Here is a 25,499-nt window from a genome sequence, read left to right on the forward strand (position 1 = left end):
CCACAGCGGATTAAAATCCTGCAGTGCATGTATGGTACCGCGGCTTCAGAAGGAACCTGTTCAGGCTCACCTGAGGTTTGCCAATGAACATCAAACTGGATTAGGATATGATTGGGAGGTGCTGGAATCAGATGACACCAAAATCAAACTGTTTGGCATTAACGCAACTGGATGTGTTTGGAGGAAGAGAAATGCTGCCTATGATCCCAAGAACAACACCTTCTCCAACATCATAAATGAAAGTGGTAACATAATGTTTTGAGGTTGTTTGTCTGGCCAAGACACAGGACAACTTCACATCATCAAGAAATGGATGGAGGGAGACATGTAAACGTACAATGCTGCATGCCAACCTCTTTCCCACCACCACTAGACTGAAGGTGGGTCATGGATTGGCGTCCCAATATGATAATAATCCATAACATACAGCCCAAGCAACGAAGGAGTAGCTCAAGCAGAAGCACATTAAGGTCATGAAGTGGCCCTAGACAGTTTCTAAACATTAACCCTATAATAATCCGGTGAAGGGAACAGAAGCTCCCATTTGCCAAGCTACAGTCATACNACTTAAGTGATTTAGAGATGATCTGCAAAGAAAAGTGGACAAAATCCTTTCTAATATATCCACAAACATTGTCATTAACTGAAAGAAACATCTGACCTCTGTATGAGAAAACAAGGGCATTGCCACCAAGTAGGCCTATTTTGTCTTCTTTGACTAGAGGGGTCAAATTATTTTCCTCAATGGAATACAAATCAATTAAAATATATTCTTCAAAGTTATTTTCTGGATTTTCTTTTTGATATTCTGTCTCTCTATATTAGAATACATTTTATCATTAATATTATAGAATGATCTTGTCTTTATTAGTGGGCAAACCAACAAAATCAGGAAGGGATCAAATACTTATTCTCCTCACTGTATCTTATAGAGGAGACATGACTCTTTCAGTTAATCACCATTTGACAGCTGTAAAGCTTTGTAAAGGCAGAGAAAAATATCTGAGAATGAAAATCGATGGAACCAGCCCCGGTCTCCCTAATGTAGCCTATAACCCTTAAGACATGTATCTATCTGACATGTATCTATACTAAATTTACCATCTTGGGGTTATTTTTCTTAGTTTTGTATCACTCTCTGTGTAGGTAGTGTAGGTAGGCGAATTTGGCATGTCCCAAGCACAAGTTTGGGTGCATCTATGGCCTACAACAAGTCATTAAATAACAGTGGCCTAAATGAAAAATATTTAGTTTTCATGAAACGGTTTTTCTAGTAGTTTTTGAACATATTTAATTAAATATTTAGTGTTTTATACATGTTCCTGAAATCTGTGTCCACCCCATTATGTTGTAAAATGGCTTTTTAATATAGTAAATGATGTCACCACTGACATCATGACCACCATTTTGACACTCCTTAATGATGGTTGACACACACTGACCCCTTATCAGTAAATATTTACATCTTAATTTCTTAATTTTCTTCATATTGTCTCTTTTGCTGCACGGTGTCAAGCTTAACATGTCCACCCTATCATGGAGAAATATGAAGGACATAGTATTATATTTCAACTACTTCAAACTTGTTCATATACATTTTGAAGTCACATTTAATACTGTTAACTTTGCTAGCTGAAGACCCGCCCACAGGCTTTTCAATTGCTAATTTTAGCTGAAAATGTCCACCCTGTCACCCTGTCACCCTGTGGCCATTTTATCATTGGAAGGTTACATGGCAGGGTGGACACACACACAAACACCCTGTCAGATTTAAATGTAATGGAAAAAACAATTTTTTTTTGAATATACAGTACCCTTGTGTGTGATTTCCTGATGTCCAAATGATGACTTAACAAAACTATTAAAAAGTTTTGCTATACATTTCTGTTTTTATATTTTATGCAGCATTTGGCCATGACAGGGTGAACAAATGCTCATATTTTGACATTCTGTATTTAATTAATAAAAAAGTGTTTAAGCTTGACCAATAGGCCTACGAATTTTCAACATCCTAAGTGTAGCTTAATAATATGGGTACAAAATGAAAAATATCCTACTCTCACTTTGATTTTTTCGAAATTTCAATGTCCCAAAGGCACGTTATAACGATAATGACCCAGGCCCCAAATTGGAAAAGGTTGGGAAGAACTCCTGCTAGGCCTATATTTTGGTGATGGGCAAATGAGGTTTTGCTGAAGATCTTAACCAAACCAACAGCTATGTTCAAGGATTCAAGGATTCAAGAATTCAAGGATATTTATTTGTCATGTACCTGTACATAGAGACACTTTCGTGTCACTTGTAATGAAATGCATGGCCGGTGCAAAACAAGTATGCAGAAGAAGGCTGAAGAAGAAATAAAATAAAAATAAAAATAAAAATGAAAGGTGTGTGTGTGTGTGTGTGTGTGTGTGTGTGTGTGTGTGTGTGTGTGTGTGTGTGTGTGTGTGTGTGTGTGTGTGTGTGTGTGTGTGTTTGTGTGTGTGTGTTTGTGTGTGTGTGTGTGTGTGTTCAATCAAAGTAATTGGGAGGAATTCAGTATGCAAATGGCAAATGTTGTGTGAATTTGACGGATCCATCTGAAACACTCAGGTCAGGGAATTAATTCAGACAGACACTGAAACATTTGCTGTTTCATATGTCTATGAGAAGGTTGACTTAAGTTGTCCAGGTGGTAGGCTACTGCAGCTATTGGCAAGTGTGTAAAATGAATGGGTTTCAGATTAGCTGTTTTTTTTTCTTTTTGTATTTATTTCATAAAAACACAGCATTATTAGCACTATCCTGCATTTTGATAGGTCTTAAGCTTTTCACACTTTTTCCACACATGGCAAATCCCACCCAGCAAATCCCAATTTGTGAATATTCAACTTGGGCAGTACGCTAGACTCAACAGGGGAGACTGGGGTTGGTTGTCACATTTTTTTTTACTTCAATTCAATTTCAGGAAAACATTTCTGTAGGCCCCTACATATTTGATGCTAGATTTGTCAGGTATATTTGTAGTTTTAGATCACATAGGCCTAATTCATTCTCTTCAAAATATATGGGTTCTCAAAGGCACCTTGCACAAATGTGGCCCCTGTTGTGGGGTTGGTTGTCACACCCTATGGGTTGGTTGTCACAATGGTATGCTAATGGGGGGAATGGAAAATGTTAACATTAAATAAAAAATGATTTCAAATTTCAATTAAATTTGAATCTAAACCTAGCTCATGCATACAGAAACATCACAAAGGGTCCGTTTGCTACTTTTTACTCTGTAGAACTGTATACATTCAAATGTAGTGTAGGCTATTTCACAAAGCTGAATGTATAACACCTCATGCTATGGATAACACCACATACAGTGAAAAGTATTGTGACACCCAACCCCAGTGGTAGTGTGACAACCAGCCCCAATTGCCATGTTTAACTCTTTCGGAGTCTAGCTCCCACATGGATTGCCCTAGCTAAGAAAAAATGAAACAAAATGGTAGCTTACTCTTTATACTTTCAAATGGCCATATTGATTTTGACGTCAGCACACAGTGCAATGACTGAGAAGAAAAACATAACACTTCTAACAATGTTCATTTTCATGTGAAAAACACATACAACGTACCAACGTAGATGTCCTGTGCCACTAATTCCAAACATTTCTGTGTCAATAGTTTTGATCAGCGACCTTCAGAGGCTGAGATATGACAAGATGAGATGTGACAACCTCAACTTGTGATAACCAACCCCGTTTTCCCCTAAACACCTTGGCCTATACTCAGTTCCTGCTCCTGATCTAACTTTGTGACAGGAAGGAGGTTTCGGCAGGTCCTGGGAACAGCTCAGGAGCGCTTGGATTGGACAGAAAATCCAGAGCAGCACCAGGAGCATACTGAGGAGCACGTGGAGAGGAGAGGAAATCAGACGCAGGTAGCGCAGGGTAGAGGGAAGAGGCAGCTGGCACTGGACCACCGGTCTCCTGGTCGGACTGCAGAACTGGCTGCTGGTTGGATGCATTCAGTGGCATTGAGGGTGGTTGGTGAAGAAGAACTGGGTGTAGATGTTGGGAAGGCGCTGGGTTGGAGATAAGAGATGGCTGCACTGCTGTTTGGGTCGCCTCTGCATCTGCTGAGTTAGGGCAAAGTCAAAGTAGTCATGTTTAATGTCAATTAAAACACCTGTACTAGACGTATGTACTACAACCACTTTTTTCCTGCTTCAAGCAACATGGTAAAAGCAGCAATGGCTGCTACAAGGGAATCACATTTCCCAAAATGTCCTACTGTCCCCTGCATGATAAGTGAGGACAAACATTTCAGTGCGAGATTGGACATAACACCCATTCAAGTATGGCAAGTAAGACACAACAAAGGGATCAAACTCAAAATCAAACTCTCGAGTCCTGACTCTTTCACCTCCCGTGCAGGAAGTGTTTTAGCAGCATGCAGACTAAAAAGTAGCAGGTTCAGGAATAACTTCTTTGTGACCCACCACACTGAACACCCTTAAACTCCAAGTTACAGTAAAATGGATTGTAATATAAGTAACTAGCATTGTAACTACTGTATATTACAGCTTCCTCTTTCAATGCCTTAGGGCCTCTGTACACCAGCTCTGAAAGAGTGCAGAGCACTGCTCTGCAAAAGTTAGATTCCGGACATTGGCTGGTGATTAGAGACGAGTTCTATTTTGTCGGAGCCGCCCATTGACAATCCATTCTCTGCTTTGGTGCTGGGGTTGGAATTGTGTCGGAAGCAAAAGTGCTCGGCAGTGCTGTTGGAACCGATGTGCGGAGGCCTTTACAATGCTGTGTTACTGCAAAGAGTAATGCATTACAGTGATTAATTACTTTTGTAATGCACTACTCCCCAACACTGGGGTACAGTATGCCTAGGTTAGACCCCACCTTGGCTAGAGTCGTCGTCCCCTCTAAGGGCCATGAGTGCCAGTGCTGACAACAGAGGGCCCTGTTCGTCTTTTGGCATGATGAAGATTGGGATCTTGACCTCTGGGTCGAAAGCATATGGAACGTCGATGTACACCTGGAAGCATATGACAAAATTGTCTGTAAATTAAAAAAGGGCCTCTACCAAATCCTGCCAACAATTTCTAACAATGCTAATTTGCTGTTCAGCACAATCTTTCTGGTACTGCAAACCTGACTAAAACATTACTACCATTTTGCGGCGGTGTGACCATTGTAACTCTTTGTTTTTCATTATAAGCTGGGTACAAATACTGCAAGACAATGCAAGCACAAGGTAAAGCAAGTATTTGTATTGGTCTCCCTACAATGCCACTACAAATTTACTTCCTGGTATTATAGCCCGTGGAGAAGAGGAAAGCGGCTTCAGAGTTGGGTTTTAGGCCCATCATATCAGGTTGATAAATTGCCAAAATGATTTAGGGAACATTGAAAAAAACTTCATAGATGACGTGTGAATGTTAAAAAATAAATAAAAAAATTAACAGCTAATTGAACATACGTAACACCTAAATGAACATAATACTTAAACAAATAGGCCTACATAAATGAGTTTAAACATTTTCTATACCAGTACATTGTAGCGACTGGCAAACAACCTAATGACTATGGTACCTTTAAATTGTATTCCACAGTGAGCATGGAACTGAACGTATTGGTTGGGGCAGTATGACGAGGAATCCTCAACTCCTTGATCACAGTCTGTTGTTGTTTGGATGGGACCGGTAAGCCCACTTCCCTCAAAATTGTGTGTTGCTCTGGCCAGGTTTTGGTCTTGACGATGTATGTGACCTTTTGCTTAAGTCTGAATTTAGGTCTAAGATCCCGGGATGTAGAGTTGTCAATTATCGTGTGAACTCTAATGGTTTCACCTAAAAGACAAGCAAATAAGAGGGAACAGCTTTTCAAGGTTCACTCAATGTGATAGTCATTATCATTCACACATGATATGTATTAACATTATTGTTAACCCCTTTCTGCAGCCTTACCTGGCATGTATCCTTTCTTTTCAACAAGAACTTTAAATGAAAGGTTACCAGAGGTGAACATACTCATCTTCTTCTCCTCGTTTCCTGTCTGGGGAAGCTGTTTAAGAACATGGACATAAATTAGTAGTAGCCTACTGTGTGTGTTCACATGCTGTAGATCTCCTTATAAATGAACCATTGGCCCAGATCCTGTATACGTAACCAAAATCATTGTACATTTTTAAACAGTTCTTTTCTGACCTGAGAGGAATTGATGCATACCTCTCTGGCCTCTGTCTTGTGCACCTCAATCTGACTGTAAAACTTTGCCAGTCAAACTTTAAAAAGTATGTTGCCCTGCTGCCAATTTCAGACTCAGTTGAGTTAACTTACAGCAGGGCAACTTGCTTTTTTATGTTTAACTGGTTTGCAATGTTTTACAGTGTTGGCGCACCACACTACTTAACCCATTGTGTCCTGGAGACACATATACGCTGTATTCAGGTTCTTGAGATTTGAGCTGTTTTGTTAAGAATTTGGGTAAGTTAGAGCTGAATGAACACATTCTAAGGCAAAATGAGGGTCCTAGCTTTTCAATGAAACTTATTTCATATTTATATGTGCTTCGGAGGCTGAGATATTTAGTATTTAATAGGTAGAGGGCACCCTTTCCCAAAAAGGGCTTAGGACAAAAATTGGTTAAGGATTTAGCCTAGCTCAGGCTGGCATTGAGTATGTAGTTGACCCAAGTATGTAGTTACTGTCGATTGTCATTGCAAATGAATAATGGGCACTTTACTAGTGTGTTACGTATTGTCGGGTATACCCGGGTTCCCGGCGAAGTAACCCAGTGTCCTACCGTTATGCCACGGCAGGGCCTTGCATGTACAAGCATATGGAACGCAAGCATATCCCTGGACTAATACTTGCCATTAAGAGAATTTTGTAATTGCCCAACTTGGTTTGGTAGTTAATTTCCTCCCATATGTATTTGTTCGTTTTCCAAGGTTGCTTCAATGTTGCCTTCAAAACATATTTCATCCGACCATACTCTCCCTGGAAAGATGATGGCATGATCCTGGAGAATAAGACACAGCATGAGAATGGAGGAGCAGCAATGTAGCCTACCAATGTGATGATGAGTCAGACATACAGTAGAAGCCACATTTTTTGCATTTTCCAGGTTCCTATAGAACGTTACGTATATAAAACTCTGGATTAAAGATACATTTCCACAGGAATGATGCTGGCAGCCTGGACACTGGCTTGAGAGCAATGTTAAGAGCACAGGCTAATGGAGTACCTGACTGGACTTTTAGTTTTAGTGCATTTGACCACGTATATTTGCATGCTATAGCTTGGTGGGTAAATTCATGGCAGACTTAAAACATGTGAATGTTTGGGTTTTTTGCACATGATATGGAAGTGTTAAGAACCAAGAAAATTCAAAAGCCTTAACCCTATCGCGCCGGATGCATCATATATGTCTCATCAAATTCAAAGCCCTCTCCACGCTGACACACAAAAAAAATCCATCTCAAAAACATCCTGCGTGTCATTTCCAAACGTCCTGCAGTACGCGGAAACCGCCACAAGAGAGCAGCGGTCAACAACAAGTTGATCACAGCTCGGCGAAAAATGCAAAAATGGAGTAGAAGCGGTTTCCCTGACCGACGCTGAGATATCGACAAATTGCAAAAGGTTTGTGTACAAATTTCCGAAATATAACTCTACATCCTTTAATTTGAACACTTGCTTTGTGCAATTAATCAAGGAAGAGTTTATATTTTTACACCGTGTTGCAGAGAGATCGTGCTAAAACTGATGAGACATATAAGCACCATCCGGCGGTGGCAGGAAGTCAGCCATCAATGCATTTGCTCCATAGGGAAACTTACAAAGCATACCACGACGATCGTTTAACAAAACACACAAGTTGTTTTACTTCAAGACAAAGATATTGCCTTAAGAAACACGTTTTACTTGCGATTTTGAAAATGTAATGCAAAATGTTGAAATTATGATCTCGTAAAAAATGCATTGAAGTGAATGGAGAAATGGTCCAATTGTAGGCTAGTAATGGACCCATATATTCAAATTACACATCAAAAATGAATAATGATCTATATTGAACTCATAAATAGGTTGTTAAGCATTCGATCAGCTATGTTTTTACATAGATTTTAAAAAATTACCCAACCAGGCTGTGGGAAATGTAAAATATGGTCCTGCTAAAACAAGGATAGGCTTAAAAAATGGCAGGATCTCACTAAATATTTAAAGATAATCCTCAAATTAAATTGTCTGACAACTTTTTTAAATTAAAAAAAGATGCAAATGCATTAAAAGTCATTTTTCAATGGTCATGAAATTGGAATTTTCATTCCCTTTAAAGCCTGATGCATCATATATGATGCATCAAATATCTCAGTGACCTTAACAAAATTTTGATTTTTTTTTTTACATTTCTTATAAGGGACCAATATTGAAGCAAATTCCAAAAAATTAGAATTTTCTCTCATTGCTTTCATGGTTCAGGTTTCACAGGGTTAAATATTACTATAAGTTTAAGCTTTTTATTGCTTAAACTTATTGGGGGAGAGTGGGACAGGAAAGGAATGAGAGAGAGAGACAGGGGAGGATCGGGAAATTATCTTGGGTCAGCAATCAAACCCAACTCCCTAGCGTAACAGTGCAGTGCCCTACCATTTGTGCCATGACATGACCCACTGTAACATGTTTTAAGCATTGCCTTACCCTTCTGGAAATTGGAAGACGAATGGATACATGTATCTGCCTGGATTCACGCATTCTATTGAGAGCACACACACGCACGCACGCACGCACGCACGCACGCACGCACACACACACACACACACACACACACACACACACACACACACACACACACACACACACACACACACACACACACACAAACAACAGATAGAAAAAATAAACAGTCTGGCTCACTCATGTACTGTGTCATTCAACATTTAGATATTATTTTACTAATTTAAGCAGCACCAACCTGTCACCATTTTGAAAACTCCTTATACTGTAAGCCAACCGTGCAAAGAAATTTCATTCAGTGTGTACACTGATTTAAAGATCATAAAGGAAAGTCTACCATAAGTCTTTCATCATCACAATTACTTGATGGACAGTTGCCTGCTACAATGATAGAAATGCAGGCAATATTTTATCATTATTTCATGTATTATTCTTCATGTTTGCCTTAGTTAAATAGGCCTACTGTTTATTTTATAATAGAAAAAAAGAAGCAATACAATTGCCAAAATGATCAACTTTTTGAAAGTAAACAGTGTGTAGATGTCTTACCATCTTCAGGTATCAACACCTTATTCTCGTCCATCCATTTCTCCGTGCCACGACATTTTGTATCTCCCGTCTCAAACTTGACTTCTATGTTTCCTTTCAGTGTAATGTAGAGATGGCTTATCTTGGCTTGTTTTTCTAGATGTAGAACAACATGCCCTTTGATGTAGTCACCAGCAGTGAAGGTGTTTCCTTTGTTTGTGAAGTCCACAGCAAATACTTTGACAGTTGGCATGATTGTTCTCAAAAGTTAAAAGTAAAAAAACAAGAGAACAATGTGACACTGTAGTATCTGTCTGCTTGTCAGTCACTCCGGTAAGTTCCCCTTTCAAGAACATCTCTACCTGAATGTTTTCTGAGACCTCCCACCCAAGGCCTGACTGCCCTAGTTTAAATCTAGGTTGTGGTATTGACACATTTCCACCCCCAAGCTGCACAGACCTCAAGAAAGGAAAACAAACTGGAGACCATAAGGCGGAAGAACAGTCAGATACAGTACTTCACACAATAGTTTTTCTCACGTACATGACGTTCACCTACCTCATGGTTCTATTTTGTACCATTTCCCACTCTCTCACCCAAAACCAACAACCCTCTTTCTTTTGAACTGAAGAGTGTAGCATACGTAGCTGCAGAGTTGAAGTTCTCACACATTTTAATATTGAGTTCCTAAATTTATACAAATCTACTGTATGAGTGTGTGGGTCATTGAGGCAATACATTAGTTCATCAGGATTACTCTCTGTCAGGCGACCCAGGATTTGTAGTAGGATTTCTGGCTACGAAGTATGTACAGTATACCATCCTAAAGACAATGTCAGAAAAAAAAACCTGCTTCACTGAAAAAATGAGGTGGCCATCTCATGGACAATCATCTTTGGTGTGTAGAATTAATTCATGTCAATTCATGTTAGCATTTAGTAATATTGTTCACACATTGTGTTTTAATAGTTGATTTCCAAAACCTTTTCCCCAAACACAAGAGCAAAATACAATATTGAGATTTTGGTAGCACTTTACAATAACCTTCCGCTATAAACAGTTAATAAACAGTTAGCAAACAGTTAGCAAACAGTTAACTATTAGTTAACTAAAGGTTTACTATACATTTATAGGTGTATACTAAACACTTACAAAGTTTTAAAATATATTTATTAGTCCTTCTGTAACACTTAATAGAACATAATTATAAGTTACTTAATATATTATTAAAAATGCTTTTATGATTAATTAACTAACATATCAACAGTAACTTAAGCATAACAAGTGACTTATAAACTGTTAACTAATTATTACTTAATATATTATAATTATTAGTTGTAGTTTACAATTTATAGTTCAATATTAACTAAGTACTTATTATTTAATCATTAATACATTGTAATTAAATGTTTTTTTAAGTGTTAATATTAACTAAACTATTGTTAATTACTTATAAATCATGTAATAATAATTATGTATAGTATGTATTAATGTATTACTAATGTTTAAAATTCAGTATGGGGAAGTTGGTTGAGCTTTATTAATGTATAACTAATGTTTAAAATTCTGCATTGAGAACCTTATTGTGAAGTTGGTTGAGCTTTACTAATGTTTTACTAATGTTTAAAATCCAGTATGAGGAACCTTATGGTGAAGTTGGTTGAGTTTTATTAATGTATAACTAATGTTTAAAATTCTGCATTGAGAACCTTATTGTGAAGTTGGTTGAGCTTTACTAATGTTTTACTAATGTTTAAAATTCAGTATGGGGAACCTTATGGTGAAGTTGGTTGAGCTTAATTAATATATAACTAATGTTTAAAATTCAGTATGGGGAACCTTATGGTGAAGTTGGTTGAGCTTAATTAATATATAACTAATGTTTAAAATTCAGTATGGGGAACCTTATTGTGAAGTTGGTTGAGCTTAATTAATATATAACTAATATTTAACATTCAGAATGGGGAACCTTATGGTGAAGTTGGTTGAGATTAGTTAATATGTAACATTAAAGTGATACTGTCCCATTTTTGGACATAAGCTCATATTACACCTCCCCTTGAGTCAAGTTATTGAGTTTTACCTTTCCCTTATTTTTTTGTTTTACATGTACTTCTTGTCGTTCTCTGAGTACGGCAGTGCAAATTTTATCTCCAAACTAGCAGTTAACATTGAGTTCTGAGACCAGCTAGCCGCAAGCTGATCTCATATGACTGAATGTTAACTGCTAGTTTGGAGATACAATTTGCGCTGCCATACTCAGAGAACGGTTGAACATACAGGAGGAGAAAGGTAAAACTCAATAATTTAACTCAAGGGGATGTGTAATATGAGCCTATTTCCAGAAATTGGACAGTATCACTAGAAATGATCACAGTACAAATGATTTTCAATTGGTCTCAAGAAATACATTTTCACACTGTTATAAAGAGAGAAAAGAATGATCAATGATGTTAAACTGTTGTTACCCACTACTGAGTATGGTACACGTCAATGGTAGGCCAGGATCAATGGGCTACAGAATGTGACACTAGGCTTTGGGTAGAGTGAAAAAGATACCAATTAAAAGACAACATACAATATGTTTCTACAACATTTTCACCATTTATATTAGAGCATGTCAAATCAAAAACCCCAGCACGCTACAAAACAGAGAATTTGCCAGGGTCACAACACACATTTCCCAGATCAAATTCCCAAACAATACAAAAATAATTTCTAACATAAAAATGTAGCCTTAACACAAAACATTAAGTTTCTGTCCTTTTATGTCCTTATTAGATCCACAGAGGCGAGCGCAAGCCGACAAGAGCAGTAATTCAAGAGAGTTGGCCGCTTCACTCCAAAAATGTCCTTTGGAGGATTAAAGTGACGTCCCGTGAATTGAAACAGTCCAAAACAAAAAGGAAAGGATATCGAAAGCAAAATGAACAGGGAAAACCATAATGTTCGTGTCAAATGTCCATCTTGCATAAATAATAATAATAATTATTATTATTTATTTATCATTATAAATAATCATGTATCCATAGAAAATATTGTATGCAACCCTAATGAAGAATGACATTCTTATATACAAACATAGGATATAGGGAAAAATAATAAAATGGGCATTAACAAAATGAAATAAAAACATCACAAGTAAGAGATTGAGAAGTTTAAATATTTACAATTACCCCGAAAAAAAGGTTTGAACATTTAAAAAAAAAAATTGAATTGTCCTTCAAAAATTGGAAATAGTCCTTTAAATCCTCAAAAGAGACGATGTAGAGAGTTCCTTTAAGTTGTTCAAAAAGAAAAATAGCTCCTTTCAAGCAGTTCAGTTCAAGGTCAGTCATAGTCAGTGATGTGACACGAGCAGGCCACAATCCTACCAAATATGCCATGCGCAATGTAGAACAGGATCACATTCGAATGAGTGGGTGGCTCGCCATCTAGTAGTCGACGAATCCTCAGCAGAATCCAGATCCAGCTCAAAAACTTCACCTATGTGAACATATGTCATCAGTGAAGTTTGGTTTATTTGATAGGGACAGACACATCATGTAGCCTAGGCTGTAGAGCAGCATAACAGAAAAGCATCATAGCAGTTACAGCCGTAAGCTACACACCCAGGACAATGTTGAATTCCTATCAAATATCATCAGTTTAAACTTAAAGGGGTATGCCACAATTTTGGGGCTTAAAGATCGCCTCTCAACGTAATTTAATTAATATTGCCGTGTTCCCAATTGTTATTGAATGTGTTACGCGTTGGTCCTGTTTTAAAAAACGTTCTGGTTGCTTTGTTTCAAGACGTTTTTGCAAGCTGGCAAGGTGGCTTGTGGAGAAACGAGAGAGTGTTCCGTGTTTCTCGTGGAAATGCGTCTCTGATTGGCTCACTCCTCCTGCTCTCAAAGAAACGCGTCTGATTGGCTCAGTCCTCCAGCCCTTGGAGAGAATGTAATGGGAAACAGAGTCGCCACTTCCCCGGGTGGTACTGCATTATAGGGGCGCCAACGGAGGCGTGCAGGCTCCATTCAGGGCTGTGCTCTTTCGACAGCGACCCCTAGGCGAGCTGTAGGCACGGAGCAACCGGAGTGGACTTGCTGTATGGATGAGGCTTTGTGCTGTGTGTGTACCTGAGAGTAGCAACCAGCTGATAGCTAAGCTAAGCTATGTTTCGGGCCACCAGACGTTGCTTGTTTTGAAAACAAGCAGAAAAAAAATACTCGACATGTTTTTAGATAAATGGGTCGATATAAACCTTTGTGGGCTACGCCTTCTTTCGACGTGACGAAACACAGAAAGGCTTTCGTGATTCGCTCGTTTCTCTGCATTATTTATGTAAATTGGGAAACACCGGGAAACACAGCCAGGAGAGTTGACGCACCGCTATGAGAGCCTTGCAAGTGAGTTTAACTTGGGGTGACCGTCCGATCTTCGAAAGGAGTGAGTAAAACTGAGTTTTATCGGAAGTTGGCCTTTAATACAGTTAAAATCGTTGGCTGGGGTTTATAATAGTGGTAAAGTGTCTTATTTTTCATGTAAGCCATTGCCTTGCTTTAAGACAAGTTAAAAGAGGGAATATGTCGCTAAGCTAGTGAAAGTCAATGTATCCATGTAGCATGCTACAATGCTACACGGATGCATTGACTTTCACTAGCTTAGCGACATATTCCCTCTTTTAACTTGTCTTAAAGCAAGACAACGCTTAACATGAAAAATAAGACACTTTACCACCTTTATAAACCCCATCCAACTATTTGAACTGTATTTAACTGTACTCCTTTAAAGTTGTGCAACATTTAAAATCAATCTTCTCAAAAGAAAAGCTATGCAGCTGCAAACCTGTAAACACTTTGTTCCTACAGCATTGCATACCATTCAGTTAAGTAACCATTATCAAGTTAACAGGGTGAATACTATGAAATAACAACATAGTGTACTGAAATTGAGGTAACCTTGCAATTATACATAGGCCCGTACAGTGTTCAACACAATGTTATGAGGAGGGGCAAGACACTGGCAGCCAAACATGTGAGATAAGTTTTTGACCGTCAGCGGTTTCCAACAATAAGAGTTTGAGTTGTACACAGGTAGGTTCAGGTCAGGTTATAAACAACATTTAGAACCCATGTATAGGCCTAGAGAATTACACCTTGCACGCAATGGGTGCGTGATCACAGCATGTGAAATACAGTCTGCTTACTCCGAACTCATTTCAACCAGCCAACATCAAACTTAAGTATTAACAAAACAAAATACAAATTGCAGGTTTGCAAGTATTTGGCAGTGATGGACAATATAAGACTTAGGGTACAACAGTATGGGGAAAAATAGACAAGTTGCCTTACCAAGACGATTGAAACAGAATAAATACTCGATGGAATACTCCATGGAATCCATACTGAAAAAGAAACACAAAGGACAGGAGAGTCATAACATACACAGGGCAGCCGTGGCCTAGTGGTGAGGCAGCCGTGGCCTAGTGATAAGAGAGTTGGTCTTTCAATCTGGGGGTTGCAGGTTCGAATCCCTCTGACCGCTCCTTACATCTCCATGGCTGAAGTGCCCTTGAAAAGGCACCTAAACCCACATTACTCCAGGGACTGTAAACAATACCCTGACATATAATAACTAAGTCGCTTTGAATAAAATGAAAGTGTCAGCTAAGTGAAATGTAATGCAATTAAATGACATCACAGTTTGAAATCATTGGCTCATGACTCAGGAGGACATGATCAATCAATGCAAACAAATATATCTCCAGCACATGCATTAAGTTTTTTGTCTAAAGTAAAATGCATTCCATGGCAAACTATTATCATTTTTTTTGTAAAGAGGCTTGGTTAACACATGCCAGTTGAATTATGACTGAACAAACTAACCACGGTATGCGAATGATGATTCTCCTCTTTGGCTTCTCTGAAGTCCAGGCGAACAAAGTTGGCAGGCACAGCATCCTTTATTAGCGTTGTCATACCACGGGTGACCTTAACAAAGCATTGCTTCTCAACGTGCTCATATCAAACCTCGGTCTCAGCGTTGATCTGTAACCATAAACACCAGCATAGTTCGTTAGCAAAACAACTTCATTTTGGCACAATTATGCTACTGGTTCTGGTAACACATCTGGTAAGCCATCGGATCGCTTAACACAAAATTGAAAGCATAATTTTGAAATAGCGATCTGGAAATACCATATACATGTAGCGTTGTGTAATTACACATTCATATTTTTTTTTAATTAGGCTTCATTAGGCTACATGAGTCATGACAAGTTTGGCGAGCTAGCTTATTTGTGCTAGCTAATGCGTATGATTGGACATAATTATGCATCTTACCTTGAAATATGGACCAGGATCCTTCTTGATGTGATTAATTCATTCACGCCGAAGTGCCTGCTCTTTGGCGAAACGGTGGAAAGTCTGTCCACGGTAGGATTTGTTTCTCTTTGAGGACGTAGGACTACATTTGGGCACACAGCAGTGAGGCGCCAAACAGCTGGTGTGCAGCCGGGTGTACCCCTGAAGTGTACCCATCAACGTCTTTAGAAAGTTCCGGGTGAATAAGGCGAATTGAAACAAAACAAATACTCGATGAAAGGAAGCCTCTAGTCTTCAAAACTTACATCATTCACAGAGCTGGACGCTCCGTACTCCAAAAGGAAACTTAAACTTCATAAAAACCGAAATATTTTCTTTTGATTGTTTCTAGCTCCAAAGAAAATTCGACTGGCTCGGCAGACGACAGACTGAAGTGAACGGTTCCAAGGGAAGCCACAGCCGGTTTCAAAATAAAAGTCCCAAATCGTAATTGTCACAGTAAAGGTTCCGCTATTTCAAATTCATTTAAGTCATGTTTTTAACAATAACAACCCATCATTAATTCATTGTTTCACCAGAATTACCTCTATTTATTATCCCATTTTACTGTGTATGCTTTTTATAAACTATTTATTTTACATTTTCAATAGGCATTTGTCGATTGGGTTGCAGATGAAATAGGCTATCAAACAACTAGAACAGCATACAATAAATAAAAAGAGGAAAGATATCAACCTAATCAGCTGATTTATTTTATTTATTTCAATGACTTGAAAATAGAAGACAGTTCAGTGCAATAGAAACTTTAACTTAAAGGTGCAATTATATTTACCAATATAAAACGTAAGATTGTTTATGACTGAAAACTCAAAATTGGGAAGGTGCACTTTTTTGTGTATTAATGTAATAAACATTAAAACCACTGCTAAAACAAAATATTTGGCCACCAGCCTTGAACCACAAGAGTACAACAGTAGGTGCCATCCCATTGCCAACTAGGCCCTCATAGGCCTATTTACACAAGAGGAGAAGAGAAAATAGAGAGGGAAAGAAGAGAATGATAATAGAATGGAGGAAGAAAGGAGAGATGGGTGAGGAGGAGTGAATGGCAGAGAGGAGTTGTTCTCTTTCTCTTGCGCACACAGTCTTCTCTCTGTCCACCCTCTTTCTGTCTCTCCCCTCCCCTCTCCTCTCCTCTCCTCTCCTCTCCTCTCCTCTCCTCTCCTCTTCTCTCCTCTCCTTTCCCCTCTCTCCTCTCCTCTCCTCTCCTCTCTTCTCCCCTCTCCTCTCTTCCCCTCCCCTCCCCTCTCCTCTCCTCTCCTCTCCTCTCCCCTCCCCTCCCGTCTCCTCTACTCTCCACCTCCTCTCCTCTCCACTCTCGTCTTCTCTCCTCCCTCTACTCTACCCTCTCTCCTCTCCCCTCCCCTCCTCTCCTCTCCTCTCCCCTCCTCTCCTCTCCTCTCCCCTCCTATCCTCTCCCCTCCACTCCTCTCCCATCCTCTCATCTCCTCTCCTCTCCTCTCCTCTCCTCTCCTCTCCTCTCCTGTCCCCTCCCCTCCTCTCCTCTTCACTCCCCTCACCTCTCCTCTCCCCTCCCCTCTCCTCTCCTATCCCCCCTCTCCTCTCTTCTCCTGTCCTCTCCTCTTTTTTCCTCTTCCCTGTTCTCCTCTCATCTCCTCTCCTCTCCTATCCCCTCCTCTCCTCTCCTCTTTTTTCCCCTGCCCTGTTCTCCTCCTCTCCTCTCCTCTCCTCATTTATAATTTGTAAACTACAACTAATAATTATAATATATTAAGTAATAATTAGTTAACAGTTTATAAGTCACTTGTTATGCTTAAGTTACTGTTGATATGTTAATTAATTAATCATAAAAGTATTTTTAATAATATATTAAGTAACTTATTATTATGTTCTATTAAGTGTTACGGAAGGACTTATAAATATATTTTAAATGATTTATAAGTAATTAACAATAGTTTAGTTAATATTAACACTTAAAAATAATTTCATTACAATGTATTAATGATTAAATAATAAGTACTTAGTTAATATTGAACTATAAATTGTAAACTACAACTAATAATTATAATATATTAAGTAATAATTAGTTAACAGTTTATAAGTCACTTGTTATGTTTAAGTTACTGTTGATATGCTAATTAATTAATCATAAAAGTAGTTTTAATAATATATTAAGTAACTTATTATAATGTTCTATTAAGTGTTACGGAAGGACTAATAAATATATTTTTTAAACTTTCTAAGTGTTAAGTATACACCTATAAATGTATAGTAAACCTTTAGTTAACTAATAGTTAACTGTTTGCTAACTGTTTGCTAACTGTTTATTAACTGTTTATAGCGGAAGGTTATTGTAAAGTGCTACCGAGATTTTAAAGAATGATCAGTTTTTTTTTCATTTCCTCAGATAGTTTGTTGGCTAGTTTATCCATACCTTTCATGACGTTTCTTGCTTGATTACAACTTTCTTATTTATCTGGCATGTATTATTGCAATGTCAAAGGTCAAAACGGACCAAAAGAAACACATGTATTTTCGGTAACACTTTATAATAATGGATGCATAGAAACCATAGTAAATATTTAACTAATAATGAATAAAAACCTTAACATTTTTTGCAAATGAGTGAATGTAATGTTAATAATGTATAGGTAGCCTAAGTTATATCCTATCGTTAGTAAATGATCAAAATATCATTAGTAAATGTCTAAACATGAGTAAAACTTACTTAATGATGACCAAATTGTGAGCAACACATTTACAAACATTTGTAAATTAATAATAAATACTCTGTGAAAAGGTTTGTAAAATCTTGAACATATTAGGCTATTGTAGATTTGTAATTATTGTATTTTGGCCTACTTAAAGTATATGATAAGCCACTTGTTCATATGTGACTATTCGATACCTTTTTCAAATGATCTGTTTATGTTTACAAGTTATTTACTAGGCTTTTTGCATCCGCTTTTGGTTCCTTATATTAAAAAATAGAGAACTGAAGCACTTCCTGACAGCATTTGGGCACAATGGCAATGAACCCTAAATGTTACTGGGGAACTAGTTAATAACGGTTTAGTAGTTGTTTTTTCCTCTGTTGCACCTGTATGACAATAAAAAGAGAAGTCTGAAACATGTGTTTTGGTTTGCTTCACATTACCAATGAACGCACAGTTTTTAGAGCTAGGGCGACATACCACCAACATTTATTTTTTGGCAAGAATACAGTGTTTGTACAATTTCATATGAAAATAGATGGAAGCATCTTAACTTGTCTGGTTTATTTCTCCCTTGTCTACAATAGGTGTTGCTAAAGGCCGGATGAGGTGATGAGGTTTATTTCAGTAGAGTTAATTATAAAAAAGTACACCACACACATACAAACATGGTTCAACCCGACATGTGACAACATCCTCTGTACACTGAGTTTTGGAGCCACAAGGAGCCGCATGCTGATGACTATTTTTGTATCAAAAACCAGTGAGTAGAGTAGAGTAGAGTAGAGTAGAGTACTTCTATTAATCCCAAGGGAGATGAAGGTGTCGGACAGTTTACACAGATACATAGATCTACAGTATATAGACAAAGACGTAAGAAACATTATGCACCTTGCAGTAAACATATCGCAAAATCTGAGTATAATATACATAATCAGACACACACACACACACACACACACACACACACACACACACACACACACACACACACACACACACACACACTCAGACATACTGCAGTAAATGTAGCCATTTAGCCTTCTCTTAGTTAAAACACACACACACACACACACACACACACACACACACACACACACACACACACACACACACACACACACACACACACACACACACACACACACAACTCCCTCAACTCCCTCTCATCAGCTATGCAAAAGCACTGTAATAGGTGTATTTAGGTTCATTTCCATGGACGTGACATGTGGTGTAGGTCTATCTGCCCTCATGGAATGTTCTGTCCATACAGGCTCTCCATACACATGCAGACAGAGATACACATTTACAATAATTCCATCTTAACTTAAGTACAGTATATGCCAGTCACATGATGACCTGAATTGAAAACACATAGCGGGGAAATCATCTCAGCATGCTGGCACCATCAGACCATTTTTAAGGCAAAACTGTGCCCTGACCGAAACCGTGCCTAATCTTAACCTGTCACAGGCGTTGTGCAGCACAAGTTAACATGCAAACAGCAGGGCGTAATGCACAAATGTGGTGGACAGTCCAAGTCGTTGTGTTATCTTAACGCTCTGACATGATGACATGTTGCTCAGCATGGCGAAGCCGAGCATGACACACGACAGACCTGTTTTATACAATTGAGTACCAGTCCAAAATATCTTCCTTGACAATTTCTCCACATGAACGTGAGGAATGTCATTTCAATGATACTAATCATCTGTGTCTGCAAACTATCAAGGCAAAATATCAAGACGTGAAACAGCACAGAAGAGCACTTGGAGATGAGCCTGAACCGGATTCCAGAGGGGGGTAGAGCAAGGGGGCTCCATCATCCGTCTCCTGCTCATACTCTGGAAGTGTCTGCTGGTTGGCCTCATGTGGTGACATCAGCAATGGGCTTGAAAGAGGAAGGTGTTCTGGAACTAGATCTGGACCCTGGTGGGAAGCTGCTGGGTTGGAGATGGGAGACGTCTGTCCTGCTGCTGGTTGGGTGCTGGGACCAGCGTCTGGTGAGAGGGAAAAATAAATCAAAGTCGGTCTGTGAATTCAATGATGTACAATATTGTACATAGTACATACAAAGTAATCAATGTTTCACAATGTCTCCCACAGGTCAAACATTAAAGTGCAAGACAGGACAAGACGGAACAAATATTAAAAGTTCTCAGCCTAGCCTCATAGCCTGAAATATGCCACATTGATTCGCTGGAAATCAAAATGAATCGACCCCCAATCTAGAATTTGTTTATGAAAATGCTTTAGATAGTATGCGTGGCCAGACTAAATGAGTTTGCAAAACCTTAAGTGCAGTGTCAGAGTTAGTCACTTTGAGATGTCCCGCAATATGCCAACTTGGCCAAACCATATACTCAGAAGAACTCTAGCCCTGTTAAGTCAGGCTAGTGCACACAGGCATAGCAAGAGACAGGTGTGGAGCTTTGGATGAAGCAGATAGGTCAGGGTTCGACCCCACTTGACAGAATTGTATAAAGTACTGAAGAACAATTGAAGAGTTCAGATGCAAAACCCCCTAACTCCATTTCTGAAGACCTGCACTTCTACATTTTTAGAGAACCCCATTGTTGGTTTGGTTTACATTCATGTACTTGATAATACATATAAATAGTTATATTACATAAATAAAATAAAACAATATGCAATTTTGATAGCTTTGTATTAAATAAAAAATCATTAAGATTATTTTCTGAAAAGGCACTTAGGGGGTTTTGCATCTGAACTCTTCAATTGTAGAAGTACTGTTACACAAGTAACACCTATGATATTACATATAGTTGCTGCTACAGTATGTAGCATCCTACTACTAGTATAGTAATTACATTTTAACAATACTTCTACTTTATACAAATCTGGACCTTGGGTAGCGTCCTGTCCGAGGGCCAAAAAGTTCAGTGCTGACATCACAGGACCCTTCTTGTCTGGAGGCATGATGAAAATCGGGATAACGACTTCTGGATCGAAAGCAAATGGAACATCGATGTAGACCTGGAAACAGATAAAACACATGCCATCAGGGTTTTTAACCCTGCTTACATCCATTAGGTTTTCATCTACATACAGGTTGGTGTTGGGAAAATATGGATAAAATCGACGATATGGTCAAAAACTTGTTTGCCTAATAACTCTGCACACAAGGTATATTCTGCTTGACTCAGTCAACTGTCTATGAAGAAGTACCAATGGACCCCCCCCAACCTTGAGCCAATCGCTAAGAAAACTAAAAACAACCACACACACACACACACACACACACACGCGCGCGCGCGCACACACACACACTAACAAACAGACAAACAGCAGCATTGGCCCCTGAGGAGTATCTGCCCACCATCTCTCTCTAATGGTTTACCTGTAATTGGACAATAAACTGGATGTTTACCATTCATACGTCCTTGTGAGCCATGGCAACCTACAGTGTAAGTGCATGTTTACAGGAGGCCTACCTTTAGAGTATATTCCACTGTGAGCATGCTGCTGAATATGTTGGTTGGGGCGAGGTCACGAGGAATCCTCAACTCCTTGGTCACAGTCTGCTGTTGGTTGGAGGGTACCGGGGAGCCCGCCTCTCTGAAAATGACATCACCATCCATCGTGATTTTCGTCTTGACCCTGTACGTGACCACGCGCTGAAGCTTAAAGTACGGTTGAAGATCGCGGGACGTAGAGTTGTCAATTATTGCTCGAACTCGAATAGTTTCACCTAAAGGATGAGCAAAGAAGATTGAACACAACCTTTCAATGTGATAAATAATCATAAGAATGTATAATTAAAGGACCACTTCAGTCAATTTCAATATGCTGTTGTATTGCTCACGCTACCCTTGACTTGTCAGTACCCAGTGATGCCACATTTTTCGGCTCAGCCCTTTCCGAGATAAAAGCTATTCTAATGGGGGCAGCGTTTGTTTACATTTAAAAAAATAACATAGGCCTACTCCAAATATTTTCCCATAAGGAACCGCTGTTTGCTAGTTGTCTGCTGATGTTGCATAACCTTTTCGGTGTTTTTGGGAATAAATAAAAAATGCTTTTTAAAAATGTAAACAAACAGCTGCCCCCATTACAATGACCAGGATCTCGGAAAAGGCTGAAGAAGAAAAAAAAACCTCAGGTACTGACAAGTCCAGGGTAGTGTGAGCATTACAACTGCATGTTGAAATTGACTGAAGTTATCCTTTAAGTAATTAGGCCTGATGAATTTATTTGGCCTTACCTGGCATGTATCCTTTCTTGTCAACAAGAACTTTAAACGAGAGGTTACCAGAGGTGAACATGCTCATCTTCTTCTCCTGTTGTCCAGCCTGGGGGAGCTGCATAGAACATGTAAAAATGTAGTACTGACACCGTCCAGAAAGGGGTGCTGTTTCCACATGGAAGCCAATGGTGCATACCCATTTGACAGTGTCTTAATTTCTAACTTTTTATCATTTAAAATAAAACCCAATTACACACAAAAAAAACAATCAAAGAAAAACAGTTTATACCTACTAACCGTAAAGAGAATTCTGAAATTGTCCAACTTGGTTCTGAAGTTAATATCGTGGTATCTGTTCTTGGTACATCTCCAAGGTTGCTTCAACGTTGCCTCCAAAACGTATTTCACACGACCGTACAATCCTTTGAAAGATGAAGGCAACATCCTGGAGGATGATAAACAGTAGGCTTTAAACCAATATGCACCAGTTTAGAGGCATTTGGAGATGGGACAAACTCTGTCATGTCATACACTGGTGGATGTGTAGGCCTACCATAACAGAGTGTCCCGAAAAATATAAATACACGCTTTAAATAATTGTCCAAAGTCGATGATAGTCAGGCTAATTGTCTGCAGTAATTTGCAGTGTTAATCCAACACTGGTAAAACACAAAAGTAAAACACAAAATGGCTGGTAGCTCAACAAAGTCGCAGTATCTTCTTTAAGTATTTTTGTTGGGTGCTCTTGGATGAAGGGGGTCAGTCAAATTCAACAAAAAAGGGAAAATCCAGGCAACTCAAAGCCACTTCAAAGCCCTCATGAAGACCAGTGCGGTCGAAACATGTTGGCTCTTTTAATCATGTTTTAGCCCTAGATAATAAAGGCTTTTTAATGCACTTCCTCTTTTTCGCTTGGAGTTGCCTGGATTTTCCTTTTTTTGTTAATGCAACACTGTTTGGAGAATTTCAACACGTAGAGAGTTATATTCAACACTGTTTATGAGCATATGGCTTTGCAGTGTTATTTCAACACTCAAAGAGTTAGACACTTAAAACACTTGAACCTAACGTCGAGTGGAACCATACACTGAATACTGAATTAACGCTGCAGCATTTGTGATGGATGTCAGTTTGAGAGCAGGTGGTGGCAAAACAGTAAAACAATGTTTTTACTGTCATGACGGGAATTTGAATAAACATCAATAGGCCTATAGCGATGCACATTCTATATGACACACTGTATTTTTTTCTCACAGAATATGCATATCCCCATTCTAGATACCAGATCAACTGATGACTGAAATCGCCTTGTCGAGATCACAGACTGCATGTTCAAACTTGCTCCGTCCCCATTTGACCTCCTTTGTTTGCATGCTACCAAGCTCTGTTGGCAAATAGGGAATATGTGAACTTTGCACTTTGGAGCATTCAGTTTTTTGCCAATGAATTTACACACTTTGGCCTTCTCCTGTTGAACAAGTATGCGTACCGTAACAAACACCTCAAAGTGTGCATTGGTCTTGAAAAAGAATACAGATTTGAATGTGTGTTTTTCCCCCCACATGACCTCTATTCTACTCTATTCTCCATTCTGAGTTCTGCTCTTGACATTTTCATGCGTTGCCTTACCCTTCAGGAAATTGGAAGACGAATGGAAGCATGTGGTTGCCTGGGCTCACCAAAGTGTCTGTGTGTCCTATAGGAAATAACACACACACACACACACACACACACACACACACACACACACACACACACACACACACACAGTAGTACCACACATAACGTCGACAAACACCTAGACAAACCTTTTTTTTATGACCCTTCTCTGTAGCAACCATAATCAACTATTAACTATTACCAGTGTTGGGCAGTAATGCATTACAAAAGTAATGCAAAAAAAAACTTTTTGCTGTAATGCAGTAATGTAAGGCATTACAGGGCAAAAATCTGTAATATTTACTTAGTTACAATGCTGAATACAATTGCATTTCAATGACCTGGATTTTAGTGGTATTCAGTGTGGTGGGTCAGAAAGAAGCTACTCCTGAACCTGGTAGTTTTTAGTCTGCATGCTGCCAAAAACACCTCCTGGATGGGAGGTGAAAAAGTCACGACTCATGAGCTTGATTTACAATAAATTGCCAGATCCATATTTAGGCCTACAATTCTTTTGGCGAAAGTAACTAAAATAATGCAAAAGTAGTGTACTGCCTTACATTTTGAATAGCCTATAGAATATTGTAGTCTAGTGCAAGGGATTGTTTTGAAAAAGACTAACAGTACTGCATTAGAGTTTTTGAGTAACCTGCCCAACACTGGCTATTACAATGTCTATGACAGGGCTATTCAATTGGCGGACGCAGCCCAGATGCGGCCCGGACACGGCCCAGATCCGGCGGCCAGCCGCAAAAGTGAAACGCCATAGGGGAGTCTCCAGAACAAATTAACATTTTAAACCCTCGCGGAAACTACCGTATTTTTTGGACTATATGTCGCTCCGGAGTTTAAGTCGCAACGGCCCAAAAATGCATTTTGAAGATGAAAAAAACATATATACGTCGCACCGGACTAATCGTCGCACATTTTTGAAAGGTTCTTCTATCCATGGAATATGTTGTGATAACTGGCGCATGGTAAGCTGCTGCTCAAAGACGGCATTGTTTTAAACCAGCATCTGAAGCAGTGGCAACGCATTCAGAGGTGGTGGTAGCCTAATGCACCAACTAAGATGGTTTGCCAACCGCCATAAAACCACAAAAAGAAAAAGAGGAAGAAACAGTGATAACGCGCCATGTTGCCTTGTAGTCAGAACAACATTCAATTTTCGGCTTTATTTTGCGTTTGGACCGTGGGAGGGTTCGAGGCAACTTGTTCCGTCTCCAGAGCACGCCTTTCTTTACCCCCTTTTCTGAGACTTCAGCCCATGACGGTATCAAAGGTGAGGGGGATTTCATCCATGTTGTGTAGCCTATGGTAGTGTCACGTTGTGCTCGT

The 25,499-nt window shown here is 39.0% G+C and overlaps 1 protein-coding gene and 1 long non-coding RNA gene across 2 annotated transcripts in view; both read right to left on the reverse strand.

The window, feature by feature from the left end:
• Positions 1-3,748: 3,748 nt before the first annotated feature.
• The window catches only part of LOC134439523 (arrestin domain-containing protein 2-like), a 32,027-nt gene continuing 10,276 nt past the window's right edge, over positions 3,749-25,499 (reverse strand). The window contains exons 3-13 of the mRNA XM_063189420.1: positions 24,132-24,198; positions 22,800-22,947; positions 22,521-22,617; positions 21,751-22,007; positions 21,163-21,292; positions 20,043-20,295; positions 6,955-7,009; positions 5,953-6,049; positions 5,699-5,835; positions 4,886-5,021; positions 3,749-4,107 (exon numbers count right to left, since the gene is read on the reverse strand). Coding sequence (XP_063045490.1) covers positions 3,776-4,107; positions 4,886-5,021; positions 5,699-5,835; positions 5,953-6,049; positions 6,955-7,009; positions 20,043-20,295; positions 21,163-21,292; positions 21,751-22,007; positions 22,521-22,617; positions 22,800-22,947; positions 24,132-24,198 — 1,709 coding nt within the window. The 3' untranslated portion in view covers positions 3,749-3,775. The remainder of the gene's footprint in view (positions 4,108-4,885; positions 5,022-5,698; positions 5,836-5,952; positions 6,050-6,954; positions 7,010-20,042; positions 20,296-21,162; positions 21,293-21,750; positions 22,008-22,520; positions 22,618-22,799; positions 22,948-24,131; positions 24,199-25,499) is intronic.
• LOC134440483 (uncharacterized) lies at positions 12,461-15,892 on the reverse strand. The gene is made up of 4 exons (XR_010032969.1): positions 15,579-15,892; positions 15,123-15,284; positions 14,589-14,641; positions 12,461-12,738 (listed from the first exon to the last, which is right to left on the reverse strand). It is a non-coding gene; the product is annotated as an uncharacterized LOC134440483 (long non-coding RNA).

The sequence above is a fragment of the Engraulis encrasicolus genome, chromosome 23, assembly GCF_034702125.1.
Source record: "Engraulis encrasicolus isolate BLACKSEA-1 chromosome 23, IST_EnEncr_1.0, whole genome shotgun sequence".
Taxonomy (NCBI): Eukaryota; Metazoa; Chordata; class Actinopteri; order Clupeiformes; family Engraulidae; genus Engraulis; species Engraulis encrasicolus.